This window comes from Gekko japonicus, unplaced genomic scaffold, assembly GCF_001447785.1.
Source record: "Gekko japonicus isolate JY-2015 unplaced genomic scaffold, Gekko_japonicus_V1.1 scaffold2640, whole genome shotgun sequence".
Lineage (NCBI taxonomy): Eukaryota > Metazoa > Chordata > Lepidosauria > Squamata > Gekkonidae > Gekko > Gekko japonicus.
The window spans coordinates 115,709-130,385 of NW_015168733.1; the positions used below are offsets into that span (position 1 = coordinate 115,709).

Consider the following 14,677-nt stretch of genomic DNA (forward strand, 5'->3'; position numbering starts at 1 on the left):
TAAGTTGCCATGTTGGCACTTTGCGATAAATAAGTGGGTTTTGGGTCGCAGTTTGGGCACTTGGTCTCTAAAAGGTTCGCTATCACTGTTCTAGAGCAATCCTTAGCCTAGAAGACCATAGGTCACAAGCTGACCATGATAAATGATCAAGTATTTTCTTCATTTGTGCAAAGGTACTGATAAAGTCCCTGGTGAAATTTCCTTGGAAAAGGAATTAAAGAACACACAGAAATTGTGGGTACTGTGTATGCATGAGCATGTACACACACACACAAAATCCCATGCCTGTGAACCATGTTCATTCAGGACTTATGCTGACCTCCCATTATCTGCGCATTCATAAACAGTACTGTCAATGGAGCCAAGAAGTGAACTGGTAGCCAGTTTTAACCCTTTAGTACATGTGTTCTGTGATTTACTACCTAATAATCTTGCTGCTGCATTTAGAACTAGTTGAAGCTTCTCAATTGTTTTAAAAGTCAGGCAGAGTATGCATTACTGTGACTAAAAGAACAAACCTAAGCAGGTCTTCTCAGGCCCTGTTCACACGAGACGTTTTGGGCCGGGAGAGGGACGGATCGGGGCCGCAGAAACCGGGCACGATCCCACAGCAACATCTGGGAATCATGCTGCGCCCGTTCCCAGCCCGTTCCCAATCTGCCCCTCCCGGCCAAACCCCACAGCAAAAAAGAACCACCCCGGCAGCCTCCCCCTCCCAATCGTCTCTTCCTCCCCGGCATCTGATCGTGCTGGGGAGCAACAGCGCCGCGGCTCAGGGGATCATGGGATCCCGCCACGGCATCTCTTTTTGGTGCGGCTTTAAAAAGCCGCACTTTGGCCAGTGTTTTCCCTGCCGTGTGGCAGGGGCCTTCGAATCCTACTCTGGTTTACTTAATGGGGTCAGGGCTTACTTCCAGGAAAGTGTTATTAGAATTTCATTCTATAGTCCTTTCTTTACGAAGTGCTACAACTAGTGAATCAACCAAAGCTGGTCTAAGAAACATGCCACAGAGGAGATCAGAGCCTCTGGATATAAACATGGAACAAATAGCCCCCCCAAACTAAACCTGTTCTTTCAAGGGGTGTGCCACCCCATCCCATACAGGCTGTCTTCTCAATCCCTGTTTTGGTATAGAACTGACCAATAGCACCTCTGTGTTGTCTTCACTGAGATTCCATTAATGGCTCTCATCCAGCCCATTACGCCTCTAGTCTCCTGTTTAGAACATCCACTGCCTCACTTGTTTTTTGGGTTTTTTTTTACAAATATTTTTTATTTTCAAGACAAACAAATATAAAATCGGTACATTAACACATATCATTTTTTCCTGTTAGTTTACCTCATACGTAATCTAAAACTATGTCAATTTTCCACCTTATGCATATAATATTTTGCAAGGATATAGATACATAAATCTTATTTTCTACTAATTTAACCTTTGTCTAAGTATTTTAGTATAATCTTCCATTAACTATATATGGTTATATGGTTCTTATTTTCTTCTAGTTGGATTATCTAAGCATCTCCCTCTTTCTCTCTCAGCTAGTTCTCAGTGGACAATTTCAATCCACCTCCCTGTAGAAAAGCAACAGGTACCCCCTCATCTCTCTGAGATGAGCCAACCCGAACCAGAGACTTTTCATCTCCTGTCGGCTTTCCCCCAATATTCAGTTTAAAAACTGCTCTGCCACCTTTTTGATTTTAAGCGCCAGCAGCCTGGTTCCTTCTCGGGACAAGTGGAGTCCGTCTCGCCTGTACAGCTCCCTCTTGTTCCAAAAAGAATCCCAGTGCCTAACAAACCTGAACCCTTCCCCCCTACACCATCGTCTCATCCACGCATTGAGACTCCTGATCTGTGCCTGTCTCTCCGGCCCTGCGCGTGGAACAGGTAGCACTTCTGAGAAGGCTAACTTGGAGGTCCTGGCCTTGAGTCTCCTGCCCAGCAGCCTAAATTTCTCCTCCAGGACCTCACGACTGCATTTCCCCACATCGTTGGTGCCAACATGCACCACGACCACTGGCTCCTCCCCAGCACTATCTACCAGCCTATCTAAAACACACGTAATGTCCGCTACCTTTGCACCAGGCAGGCAAGTCACCATACGGTCAGTACGCGGGTTCGCCACTCAGCTGTCTACCTGCCTAAGGATCGAATCACCCACTACCAAGAGCCCCCCTCCCACCCTGCCCAGGGATGGTTCCTTGGTGCAAAAGGATAACCGCTCACCAGCTGGGGAAGAGGTCCCTTCTGAGGGCACATTCCCCTTATCCTCAGCACGGTGCCCTGTTTCCCCTAGACCCTCATGCTCCCTGACAGCAGCGGGGCTGCCAGATCCAGAGTGGGACGTAGCTAACAAGTCCCCGAGAGTCTTTTCTGTGCGCCTAGCTGACTGTCTCTGCTTCTCCAGGTCAGCCACCTTGGCCTCAAGGGAGCACACACGTTCCCTGAGAACCAGGAGCTCCTTGCACCGAGGACACACCCAAGACTTCTGCCCAGTGGGCAGATAGTCATACATGTGACACTCCGTGCAAAACACTGGATAGCCCCCAACCCCCTGCTGGCATTCTGGCTTCATAATTCTTTTAAAATAAGTAAATGTAATCCCCCTTTTAAATCCCTTTGTATTTATGTGTTTTTTTCTTGTCAAAGTCAAATTACTTTATGGGGAAAACAAGGAGCCTAGGGTTTTCACTTTCTGCCTCTTCTTGGGCGTCTCACAGAGCCCCTAGTCCAAGAGTCCCTGGGCTAAGAGCCACGGGCAAAGAGCCCTTTAGCTCGCCCTTCGGCTCGTGCCAGAGGCTCGTGCCTCTGTCAAGGAGCTTTCTTAAATACTCACCCTTCTGTCTCCTGCTCCTGTTCCTGCTCAGAGCTCAGCTGGGTCTCCTCTGCCTCTGGCCAGGTGTTTCCTTAAATAGAGGCCTCCCCCAGCAGAGTGCTGGCAGCAGCTATTCAAATGCACCCAGGCACTCAATCACATGCAAAACAATGCCCCTTCCTTTTCCTCTCAATTGCAGTCAATCACAGTCAAACAATGCCCTTTCCTCTCTCAAGCAGCCAGGAATCTGCAAAAACTCCAAGCGCTTCCACACACTCCCAGACCAGTTCTCCCACCAAAATCCTCAGCTGGATCCTCTCCGCTGAAAGCAAATAAAAAACCACTCACCCCTCTGTCTCCTGCTCCTGCTCCTGCTCAGAGCTCAGCTGGGTCTCCTCTGCCTCTGGCCAGGTGTTTCCTTAAATAGAGGCCTCCCCCAGCAGAGGGCTGGCAGCAGCTATTCAAATGCACCCAGGCACTCAATCACATGCAAAACAATGCCCCTTCCTTTTCCTCTCAATTGCAGTCAATCACAGTCAAACAATGCCCTTTCCTCTCTCAAGCAGCCAGGAATCTGCAAAAACTCCAAGCGCTTCCACACACTCCCAGACCAGTTCTCCCACCAAAATCCTCAGCTGGATCCTCTCCTTAGATTATAAATTTCTTTTATATCTTCTATACAGAAGTGTCCTTGCTTCTCCTCCTTCCATTGTAGCTGGCCTTCCTCTATCTTGCTTGATGTTTGTTGTTGCAGTAGATCCATTTTGTCTTGCTTAGAGGCAAAAGGTTCTTTCATTGCTGTGTGTACAGCAGCAATAATCGAGTTTTGGATTAAAATTTTGAGGTCTTGAAATGAAAATACAACCTCTGACACCATGTTGTGATCTATCTGTGTCATCCATTTTTAAAACTATATGTTAAAATCAAAGAGTCTCAAGGTTCTTTTTCTGCACGATTTTACAAATCACACCCACTGATATTTACAAAAAATAGCTGTTTTAGTCATATTAAAGAGAGTTCAAGAATCTTATCAATTGGCTACATTACAGAAGAAGACAATCAAAACAAAATGTACTTTACAGTTGAACAAACATAAAAATAAGATGTTGTGAGAATATAATATATAAAGAGTTCAGGGTAAGATCCAGTTCTTCTTTCTCCTTTAAAAAAACTCCAATTATTAAAGTATAATTGCTTATATTCCTTATTAAAATGGAGGTAAATCTTTATAAAGTCTTGCTATTATTCCAGAGTTTTTGCTTATAGCTCCATACAAAAGGAAAAGAAAAAGGGACTATATATTTCTAGATCACTAAAGTCCAAAAACAATTGAAGCCAATTCTTCTCCAATTTTTATTCCACAGGGAAAATTATTACAGTCTCAAACAAAAGCCTAGGAATCCATTTAAAAATCACTTGAAGTTCTTCTCGTGGCCGCTGCCAGAGGAAAGGGGGGTGGGACCGGAAAGAGTTCTTCACCCCTCCATTCCTTTCTCTTTTTAAACTTTAAAGGGGCTTTATTGTTAAGTAAGTAGATTTTCTGTTGTTGTTGCTTTTAAGCATACTTATGGTGTTGTTCTTCATTGATGTTATGGATGAGGTTCCAGTTTCTTCCCATTTGGGGTAGTCACAACTCGGCACCCATGTCTGACATGGGCGCACTCGGTCGGCTCCTGCGTTGGGGCGCTCTCAGACTTCCAACTGCTTGCTGTTGCGCATGAGGAATCCAAGTCAAGCCCCTTGCAATGAGCTTCTCTTCAGGAAGCTCATTGGAGTTTGAGATCCCCTGAACCCCTCTAAAAGAGCCACTGATCCAGCTGTCACATGGGAGCTCTCCCCAATGCGACCATTCTTGTTGCGCCAAAGCCCTGCCTATGCTTAGAACTAAACATTACTCTCAAAACAAGCCATTGTACATTTTCCAGTATAGCTACAGAGACCTTCACTTGTCAATGAATGTAGAAAATTTTCAGGAAATACCCTTTCCCCCATTCAACTCTTTTAACGTGTATAGTATTATTAGCACCACACACGTGGTAAGCTTTTGCTTAACTTCCGTTTACCAGTGATAGTTTTAATAGCGTGGTCCAAAGCATGTGTATTTTCAGGCTCAAATGTGCTGCTTTAAATGTATCTCATAATGAAGCTTTTAAACTACGGCAGTAGTTCTAGGGCAATAAGAAAACTCGGTAATTACATGGAAACTTACTGATCAACACCAAAAAATAAATTGCTAACTAATTTACAGACATAAGCTTCTATTTTAGAAGATGAATAACACAACAAACCACTGCCATTTATGAACTAGGCCACTACAAAGGTACCAGTTAGCCATATAATTGCTAACTGGAGAATGTTTACTCTTTCTTACTTGCCTATGAAATAAATGTGCCCCAGCTGGATAACTACTAGAAGTGATATAGTTTGCTTAATTTGTTCAACATAACATAGAATAGGGTTTTATATTTAAACTGCACAATTATAAAAGTTCTATAAGTATTGGGGAGGGCGATACCACAGAGATTTTCGGGTTCTCAGACAATAATACATCATGCTCCTAAAACAACACCTCTTTGTGAACGTAATTGGCTACTATTTGGGCTGAGAAAATGTCCTTTATGAGGCACTGCCCAGAGAGATGCATTGACCTCTTAATTCTCTAGTCAGTACATTGTGTTACAAGAAAAGACTTCCTCTTTTTTTTTTAAGAAATCTTTAATGTAAATATAAATTAGAACACTTACAGCACCACAAGGCTGGTGAGGTTCTGGAAAGCATAGTCAGGAATGTGCCAGATTTGGTTGAGTGCCAAAGTCATGGCTTGTAGTGCTGGGAGATTGTTGAGAGCTTTGACAGGGATCTCTGTCAGGGCATTATCATCCAACCAAAGGTGACGTAGGGAGGGCAGCCCCTCAAAGCTCTTATCTGGAACCACAGAAATCAAGTTGGCATCCAGTCGCCTGCAGGAGAGAGAGAGAAAGTCGATCAGACCTGAGCCCAGCATCGTTTTATATACAATGTACCATTAACTTTAAAAAGCTCTCATTCTTCTGCTTCTACAGAACAAATAGTTGGTTACATGCGCAGGAACCTAGGGATCAAGAATTTGCACAGCCATATTGCCTTCACAGCCCCTTCACAGCCCCGGTCTCCAAACTGAGTGATGAACAATAAAAGAGACTCTTCATGAACTTTACATTTTGCAGAATAGGATGCAGTAGTTTGGTTCAATTTTTAGCATGGTAGAAAAAATGTATAGTCTTGGGGTAGGGTTCACAGAAGATTTATACAATATGATAACCAAAGAAAGGACAGTTCATCAGAACTGTTTAGTCCCTTAAGGGCAGAAGAGCCCAAGGAGAAAGTTGAGATTGTGGTAGGACCAAGTTTAATTCCCACATCTGATTCAGACTTCCTAACAATGCCACCTGTTAGGATTGCCTCACACCCACTTACTCCAATGGATTTAGAAGCGAGTAACTCTGTTTAGGATTCCACTGCAAGTCTGGGAGGATGGGATGCTATTAAGCTGTCCATCTGCATAATGAAATATGATGTTTTGAGTTCTTCACCTACACTTAAAATTCTGGAAGGTAGAGACTGTTTTTTCCAAAATAAATGTTATACTTTCTAGAATAATGTGCAAGAGATAAATATGTGTAATTGATAACAAAACTTGTTCTGTGGTATACTAATGTAATCCCTTTTGTCCACTGCTACTCCTCTGGGATTCTTACTTTTCCAGTCAAAGCTCAGTAAATGGGGAAGAATGGCATTGCACTGGGAACAACATGACTGCCATAGATACCTCCACAACATTCCTTGCAAGATTGTTGTGTGATCTTTTTGCCTCCTATTATTTCGGCAGCTGAATTTTGTGCAAACTAGGCGCCGGACTCTTGACTCACACAAGGTCTGCCCCACCCCTACTTCCATTTAAGTGTAACAGACACAAGGCAGAACAGACACAAGGCAGATAGGTGCTTGGTAATGACGTGTAATGGCACTAATAGCTGAAGCACAAAAGGAATTAAGGAAGACTCCACTAATGGAACTTTTTGGAATGTCAATGGGAAATACTTGCTCCTAATGGAGCAGAGGGCAAGTACAAGTAACCCCGGAAAGAATGAAGTGGCTGGGCCAAAGCTGAAAGGACGTTTAGCTGTGGATGTGTCTGACAGTGAAAGGAAAGTACGATGCTGCAAAGAACAATACTGCATAGGAACCTGGAATGTAAGATCTATGAATCAAGGTAAGCTTGACATGGTCAAAAATGAGATGGCAAGACTGAACATTGATATCTTGGGAATCAGTGAACTAAAGTGGACAGGAATGGGCGAATTTAACTCAGAAGACCATTATATCTACTACTGTGGCCAAGAATCCCGAAGAAAAAAAGGTGTGGCCTTTATAGTCAACAAGAGAGTGAAAAGAGCAGTAATGGGATACAATCTCAAAAACGACAGAATGATCTCGGTCTGAATCCTAGGCAAACCATTCAACATCACAGTAATCCAAGTCTATGCCCCAACCACTGACGCAGAAGAGGCTGGACTGGTTCTTTGAAGACCTACAACACCTCCTAGAACTAACACCAAAAAAGATGTAGCTCTTTCTCTTCTGACGAATTTCAGATGAAATGTCTTTTAAAGTCTTGATAACTGTATTCCCAAATTTCAGTGGAGTTGCTGAAGTTGCCTTGAATATAGCATCTCTGGTCTGTCTTCTTACAAATCTCACCACAATCTCTCCAGGCAGGCTATTTTTTTAATATAATTGGAGTAAGCCCTATAAGCTGTCTCCATGTCTTTTATTATTTCCTCCACTGGCAAGCCTGTCACTGGAGTGATAATCTCACCCAGAGTCTTCTTCAAATCTTCTTTTCTGTCTCAAGAACCCCCTGGAACCTGTGAATCATATTAGCCTTTTCCATTTGCAGCTGCAACAAACGATTTTCTTGAAGATTTTGTTTCGTTTCCACTTCACCCATTCTTTTCTTCATCTTCTTGCTTGAGGTGTCCATCTCTGTAACTTTCTCAGCCACCAGCTCCACTTTTTTCCCATTTCTGCCAGTTGTAGCTGTTGTGAAGCGAAGTTTTGATTTAACGAGGTCAGTTGCTGGTTAATACCATTGAGCTGATCCATCACTGGCTTGAGCATATCCGCTAACAGCTTCATGACGTCAGCTCCCTCTTCCGGCCTCGGACTCTGACTACCAGGCTTTGCTTTAAACTTTCCTCGAGATGCTGCCATTTTTCAACATTGTTTACACTTTCAAACCACTTCTTCCGGGCTCGAAGCACTCGTCAATTCGCTATTTGCACTCAAGTAAGTCTCTCAAAATACACACACTGTCTGTTTCCTCCCACTCCCCCTTCGCTGCGTTTATCTGTCGCGCTTCAGAGGCGTCCCTCTTTGCACTCTGCTTTTCACACGGGGAGGGGGGGTGACGTTTATCAAAGTTCGTTTACTTAGAACTCACGTTCATTGTTGGTCACATTCCTGACCTCGCTCACATCAATCGTTTTTCCGCTCGGTCTCCCCCACTTGTCCTGGTCGGTTTAGCTTGTGCCGTAAGGCCACTCATCGGTAGGATTGTCAGAGCGGAGAGAAGCCTCGATTCTCCTGCAGCAAGCCATCGAAGAGGCTATCCCTTAAAGCTCTCTGGCCTGGAGCCTTTTACAAAGGCTCCGTGGGAGTGCCACTTGAGGTGGCCCCCCTCCATGCCGATGGTGTGCTAATCGCCTCCTCAAGCTCTGGGGAGAGCGACCGCCATCGCCAATCTGTATAAGGGTCAAGAAGCGACAGTTAGAACCGGATATGGAACAACTGATTGTTTTAGCATTGGAAAAGGAGTACGACAAAGATGTATATTGTCACCTTATTTAATTTATATCCAGAGTACATAATGTGAAATGCCGGCCTAGATGAATCACAAGCCAGAATTAAGATTGCCGGGAAAAAGATCAACAACTTCAGATATGCAGATGATACCACTTTAATGGCAGAAAGTGAAGAGGACCTAAAGAGCCTCTTGCTAAAGATAAAAGAGGAGAGCGCAAAGGTTGGCTTGAAACTCAACATCAAAAAATCTAAGATCATGGCATCCGGCCCCATCACTCCTTGGCAAATAGAAGGAGAAGTCGCGGAAGCAGTGACAGACTTCACGTTCCTGGGATCCAAGATCACTGCAGACGGTGACTGCAACCATGAAATTAAAAGACGCCTGCTCCTTGAGAGGAAAGCGATGGCAAACCTAGACAGCATAATAAAAAGTAGAGACATCACCCTGCCAACCAAAGTCCATATGGTCAAAGCAATGGTATTCCAAGTAGTAATGTCTGGCTGTGAGAGTTAGACTATAAGGAAGGCTGAGTGCCAAAGAACAGATTCTTTTGAATTATGGTGCTAGAGAAGATTCTTGAGAGTCCCTTGGACTGCAAGGAGACCAAATCAGTCTATTCTAAAGGAAATCAACCCTGACTGTTCCTTGGAAGGCCAGATACTGAAGCTGAAGCTCAAATACTTCGTCCACCTAATGAGAAGGGAGCACTCACTGGAGACGACCCTAATGCTGGGAAAGATTGAAGGTCAAAGAAGAAGGGGACGGCAAAGGATGAGATGGTTAGACAGTGTTATTGATGCAACAAACATGAAATTAAGCAAACTCCGAAGCACGACGGAAGACAGGAGGGCCTGGTGTGATGTGGCCCATGGGGTCGCAAAGAGTTGGACTTGACTGTGCGACTGAACAACAACAACAACAATAATCATAACACAATTTGTTTACGCTGCTTTGTAGTTTTTGCTTCTTCTTGCCCCATTTGCATTTCAGTTCTGCAATTCCTATGTGGGGGAAAAATCGCTATATAAAATTCTTAGTGCAACAGTCATTAAAGTACTTGCCAATGGTCTACCCACTGCTAGTATCACATTTATGAAAATAGCCAGATTTAACACAGGATATGAACACAGCAATTTCCTTGCCACCCACAAACAACTGCAAAATTTGGGGTGGGGGCTGTATGCTTGTAAGATCCCCATGTACGAAAGAATCATTGGGAGAATTTGCTATGTATTCAAAGGCCTATGCAATTTCCAAGGCTCAATAAGTGTAGCGTCTATCATACTTTTCTAAAGAAAGCTTAGTGAGTCCCCCTAGGATCTGCCCTACAGTTTCAGAGAAACAGAGACATAAATAATCCTGCAAATATATCTGCTAAATAAATAGTAAAACCCAGCCACTATATAATATACAAAAGAAATTGCAGGTGTCACCTCCGCATTTCACTATCTCCTTTGGGTCTCACCCAGAGGAGCCAGGACAGCAGAGCGTTTTAGCAATCATCCCACTGGAAGCTGCTGAGCAGACCAGATGGCTTCACTGGCTCCACTATTTCCTAGAGGAGCAGGAGGACAGACCTCCTTGACTGTGTAACAGCTCACAAGAGCCACAAAATGAGTTGTTATTAATACATTCTTCTAATTCGTCCATTTGCAAGGTTTTTTTAGCTGAAAAGTGACTACAAACAGCATGACATAAATATAGTAAAAGTAAGGGTTTCTCTTGCTTGAAAGTCAGTCAAATCCGACTCTAGGGGGCGGTGCTCATCTCCATTTCCAAGCCAAAGAGCCAGCACTGTCCGAAAACATTTTCATGGTCATGTGGCCGGCATGACTAAACGCCCAGGTGCATGGAATGCTGTTACCTTCCCACTGAAGTGGTACCTATTTATCTACTTGCAATTTCTTGCTTTCAAACTGCTAGGTTGGCAGGAGCTGGGGCCAGAGACAGGAGCTCACTCCACCACGCGGCACCGAGCTACAGACCTTCCAGTCTGCAGCTCAGCGTCTTAACATCTAAGCCACTGTGGCCCCTGACATAAATATACATAGTTATAATAAAAGCAGCTCATGACCTGGATCTGGATGAGGTCCCCAGGAGCTAACACAACAGTAATAACACATACAAAATTCCCCTTTTTTCCTTCAAAGTTTCTTCTTAGTTTCGGAATGGATTAACCACTAGCAATGAATGCTAATTAATGGGCAATCAAGGCAGCAGATCAGCTCAGAAATATCTGAGGGTGAGGTCATCTCATATCAATCTAAAAGATGTGATGAAGCACTGAAACTCCCTTTCTCAATCAGTAGAGGCCACTGGGGGAGAGACTTGCAATGCAAACCTTCTGCAGTGCAAAAGAAGTCAATGGGCTTAGAAGGGTGTAACTCTGTTTACGATTGCACTGTTGAAAGCAGATCAAGATGGGTAGCCATGTTCATCTGTCTGCAGCAGTAGAAAAGAGTAAGAGATCAGTAGCACCTTAAAAACTAACAAAATTTGTGGTAGAGTATGAGCTTTCTTCAGTGAGCAGTGACTCACAAAAGCTCATACCCTCCCACAAATTGTTGTTAGTCTTTAAGATGCTACTGGATTCTTATTATTTTTTACTGTTGAAAGCAGTTTGAATATGGCCAGAGAAGGGAGAAGAAGTTCTCGTTTTTCTGGCTTTAGAGGCAGGTTTGGGGCTTCGGGGAGCTGCAGTCACTTTAGGATTGATAAGACCCTGCTTCAAATCCCTACTCATGCCATGGAAGCTCACTGGGTGACCTTCAGCAGTCACACACACTCTTTCAGCCTAACCTACCTCACAAGGTTGTTGTGGGAATAAACTGGAGGACAAGAGAATGATGTGAGCCACTCTAGGTCCCCAGTGGGGAGAAAGGCGGGGTATAAATGAATTAAATCAATAAATGATGCTGTTTTGAGATGTGCAGTGTTTGCATCTGCCTTACTACTTGTCCAACCTGTATATCTGTAATAAACACTTTCTTATAAAATTCTCCAGTGCTCCTCTTATTCAAAAGGGAAATGATGCAGTATAACTGCACTAGAACTTCTTACCACAAGAGAAAAGGGAGGGGAAATGAAAACAAAAACTCCAGCAGCCTTAAACAAACTGCAGCCTGGTTACAGTCACTTGGCTTGCTGAAGTCAGTTGTATTGTTCCAAAAATGTGCAGGAGAGTTCAGGATCCCTAATTGCTATGACTTCCAAATGCAACTCTTTTCTTGAAGAAAGGGATACGGAAAATATAAAACTCTGCTCCCTTGGCACCAAGAAGCTGCTAATTATATCAATTAAGTAAAACAAAAAAGCAACCACATGGCTCTCCTCTTTCTGCACTGTGTGATTATGACTTCTTAAACACTTTCTATTATGGTTCATACCTAGGATAATTGGGCAGATTAAGAGACAGTGCAGGCCAGTGCCAGCTTGTTCAGTTTTCACAGGGATGTTTAAATTTTGGTCTCTATTGAGCTTCTCAGCTTATGCTTCAGCCATGGGGTTGGTTTCCATGACATACATTCTGAGAGGGGATGCGAAGATCACACTGGGGGACTGAGATAAAATGCCAGCTGCGAGTGGAAGAAAGCTGTCAAATTCTCATCGCCTGACCCAGAGGTGCCCATCTGTGCCATCCTACAAAGAGTTATACCCTTCTAAATCCAGTGAATATCTCCATTTATGTCAGGGTCTTTGAGTCCTGGTAATCCAACAGCTTTCTTATTTTGACAGGATGTCTATATATGTTCCTTCCCTTGGTTCCTCTGCCACAGATCAGACCTCTGTACTCTAAAAATGGCAGAAGGCAACCTAACTAATATTTTATTGAACAACAGAACTACCAAGTTGCCAAGGGGCATCTTTTGAGCTACCATCAGACTCACCTCAGTTTCTCTTGCTTCTTTACCTTTGGAAGTTTATTGTACTGATTCTGGCACTGTCCACTCCCAAAACATTAACCTGAAAGTCTACAGCTGTCATCTGGGGCAACCACCTCATTCTGCCTCACAGCAGCCCCCCTGCCAAATTAATTAATTCTATTTGTTTATTCCATCCTATTAAACAAACAAGAGTAGTCTAGCTGCCAAACCTATGCACCAAGATTAACCTCTCCCACTTTTACAATGTGAACATGAGATTGTTATGGATGAGAGGCAGGGCGAAGAGATGCTATGACAGTTATGGTGATGGGAGGACACAGTGGCATTTCCGTGGCTGGGAGAATGTGGGAAACGTGCTCTTCTCCAGACAGAGAGCATGCTTTACAACCAACTGGGAAACTATGCCAACTCTGTGATGTGTTAACACCTCTTAAGAACATAAGAGACGCCAATGTTGGATCAGGCCAAAGGCCCATCCAGTCCAAAACTCTGTGTCAAACAGTGGCCAGAAATACCAGGTGCCATCAGGAGGTCCACCAGTGGGGCCAGGACATTAGAAGCCCTCCCACTGTTGACACCCCCCCCCAAACACCAAGAAGACAGAGCATCACTTGCCCCAGAGCCCCTATCTGTACCTTGTGGCTAATAGCCTCTGCTCCATATGCTTATCTAATTCCCTTTTGAAGCCGTCCATGCTTGTAGCCGCCACCACTTCCTGTGGCAGTGAATTCCATATGTTAATCACCCTTTGGGTGAAGAAGTACTTCCTTTTATCCATTCTAACCCGACCGCTCAGCAATTTCATTGAGTGCCCACGAGTTCTTATATTGTGAGAAAGGGAGAAAAGTACCTCTTGAAAAATACCTTTCCCTATCTGCTCTATCCCATGCATAATCTTATAAACCTCGATCATGTCACCCCTCAGTCATTGTTTCTCCAAGCTAAAGAGTCCTAGGTTCTTGATTGGAGGGTCCATGTTCTGGCAGGCTTGAAGCCCAGGACCCAGCACCCAGATTGGCTAAGGCCTCAGGAGTACACTGGGAAGGGGTCTGAAAAGGGGGAGTTGTTCCTTTGTTTGGAGAGTTTGTTGACAAAGCTGTTGGTTGGTCTTTCTGGGGCTGACTCACCTGTGTGCACTGGCAATGAAGGATGACAGACAGGAATGATGCTAAAGATGTTTGCAGATGTGCCATGGAGAGGGGCATCGTGCAACTAACAAAGACCAGATATGCCATGGATTGTAAGTACCTCGTCAGTAAGTTTCATTTTGTTTCTTTTGCTAAGTGCACCTGTCTTGAAGTGCCCTGAATTTGTGCCTTGTAGAAATAAATTTGTTTAATTAATGAGAGAGTCTGCACATTCCTTACCCACCTGCCTTGGGTACTCCACGAGAGAAGGGGGCTGAATTTTACCAGGGGTGGTGTCAACGAGAAGGAAAAGGAGGACAAGACAGTAGCTGGTATTCCCCACATGGTGACAATGCTCTTTACATGGTTCTTTACAGATGTGTAGCACCATGGGAACTAAATCAGAATTAGCATTGAATAAAGCATTCCCTCTCACTTTGTCATTGACTGGAATAGTCTGAAACTGTTGTACTTCCTAAGAAAAAGGAAAGAAAACGTGGTTCTGATATGACAAAAACTGTACCTTGTCCCAGCACTGACCCAGATAGGCTATAAAATGAGGAGGGGAAGGAGGAGGTAGATGGAAACTGAAAAGTACTCAGAACGTGGAGTGATTCAGCAAGAGTGATTCAGCAGAGTACTTTATTAGATCAGGAACAAGACAAAGAAACCAGCTCGCAGGCCGGTTTATATGCGTTCAGAAAACCCGCCACCAGCACACCTAAACACACACCCCACTCCCGATAGGCTATTTACAGTAACCGGGCGACCATTGGTCCCCCGGCTGGGAAGCTGGCCCTTTGATTGGGCCGGCTAGGATCCTACGGATCCTTTGTCTTTCGACTGAAGCTACTGAGGAATATTGCCTGGCCAGCCCGGGCAAGTCCGGGCATGTCAGGCTGAATGCACTACACGTGGTAATGGCGACAGTACATTACACCCCTCCCCCCATAGTCCAAACTACCCACATACAAAGTCCTGTAGATATGCGGGGGCCTTCCTGG

General features: G+C 44.2%; 1 protein-coding gene across 1 annotated transcript in view; it reads right to left on the reverse strand.

Annotated features, from left to right (window-relative positions):
- The window catches only part of LGR6 (leucine-rich repeat containing G protein-coupled receptor 6), a 169,877-nt gene that overhangs the window by 62,843 nt on the left and 92,357 nt on the right, over positions 1-14,677 (reverse strand). Inside the window, exon 5 of the mRNA XM_015415603.1 lies at positions 5,562-5,777. Coding sequence (XP_015271089.1) covers positions 5,562-5,777 — 216 coding nt within the window. The remainder of the gene's footprint in view (positions 1-5,561; positions 5,778-14,677) is intronic.